We start from the raw sequence: 923 nt of genomic DNA on the forward strand, positions 1-923 counted from the left end.
AACTTGTTTCGATTTACATCAACCTAATTCGAATTACTAGGAGAAGCGCATTGTAGGGAGGTTCGAATCAACTTGATTCGAATTAGGTGGAATTTGAGTTGCATAGTAATTCGAATCAACTTGATTCGAATTATAAGGAGTTCGGCGGTAATTCGAATCAAGTTGATTCGAATTACAAGGAGTTCGGCTATAAAAGGAGTTCGAGCCAAGTTCATTCGAATCACTTTCTCATTCTCCAACCCCACCAAATCCCAGAGAAGAAGACCAACGTTCAGTACGAGTGCGACCAGAGCGGCTGTTTCTGTCGATGGGGGACGATCCGGGAAGGCTTTATCGTTTGGATGGAGTAGCTCATATCGCCGGTGTGATCAACGACGAGGTTAGTGGTTTATGAAAGCGGTTTATGATAACTGTATTTGTTATTCGTTTTTTATAATGGTTTATGTTACTATTAGTGGTTTAGGATAGTGGTTTAGGAAAGTAGTGTAGGCTAGTGGTTTTTGTTGATGGTTTTTGTTAATGGTTTTTGTTAATGGTTTTGTTTTAGCGGTTTATTGTTAATGGTTTTTGTTAATGGTTTAGGAAAATAGTGTAGGCTAGTGGTTTTTGTTGATGGTATTTGTTAATGGTTTTTCTTAATGGTTTTGTTTTAGCGGTTTATTGTTAATGGTTTTTGTTAATGGTTTTTGTTAATGGTTTATTGTTAATGGTTTTTGTTAATGGTTTTTGTTAATGATTTATGTTAATGGTTTTTGTTAATGGTTTTTGTTTATGGTTTTGTTTTAGCGGTTTATTGTTAATGGTTTTTGTTAATGGTTTTTGTTAATGGTTTGTGCATCTGTTCTAATTATGCGGTTTATGTACTGGCCAGCCTCGTCGTTGCATATCCAGCGTTAGGCGGCAACAGGGGATGCGTCTTGATA

The 923-nt window shown here is 36.5% G+C and overlaps 1 protein-coding gene across 1 annotated transcript in view; it reads left to right on the forward strand.

The window, feature by feature from the left end:
• Nucleotides 1–307: 307 nt before the first annotated feature.
• The window catches only part of LOC107471232 (protein MAIN-LIKE 1-like), a 1,585-nt gene continuing 969 nt past the window's right edge, over nucleotides 308–923 (forward strand). The window contains exon 1 of the mRNA XM_016090688.1: nucleotides 308–379. Within this exon, the coding sequence (XP_015946174.1) occupies nucleotides 308–379 (72 nt within the window). The remainder of the gene's footprint in view (nucleotides 380–923) is intronic.

Source organism: Arachis duranensis, chromosome 1, assembly GCF_000817695.3.
Source record: "Arachis duranensis cultivar V14167 chromosome 1, aradu.V14167.gnm2.J7QH, whole genome shotgun sequence".
Lineage (NCBI taxonomy): Eukaryota > Viridiplantae > Streptophyta > Magnoliopsida > Fabales > Fabaceae > Arachis > Arachis duranensis.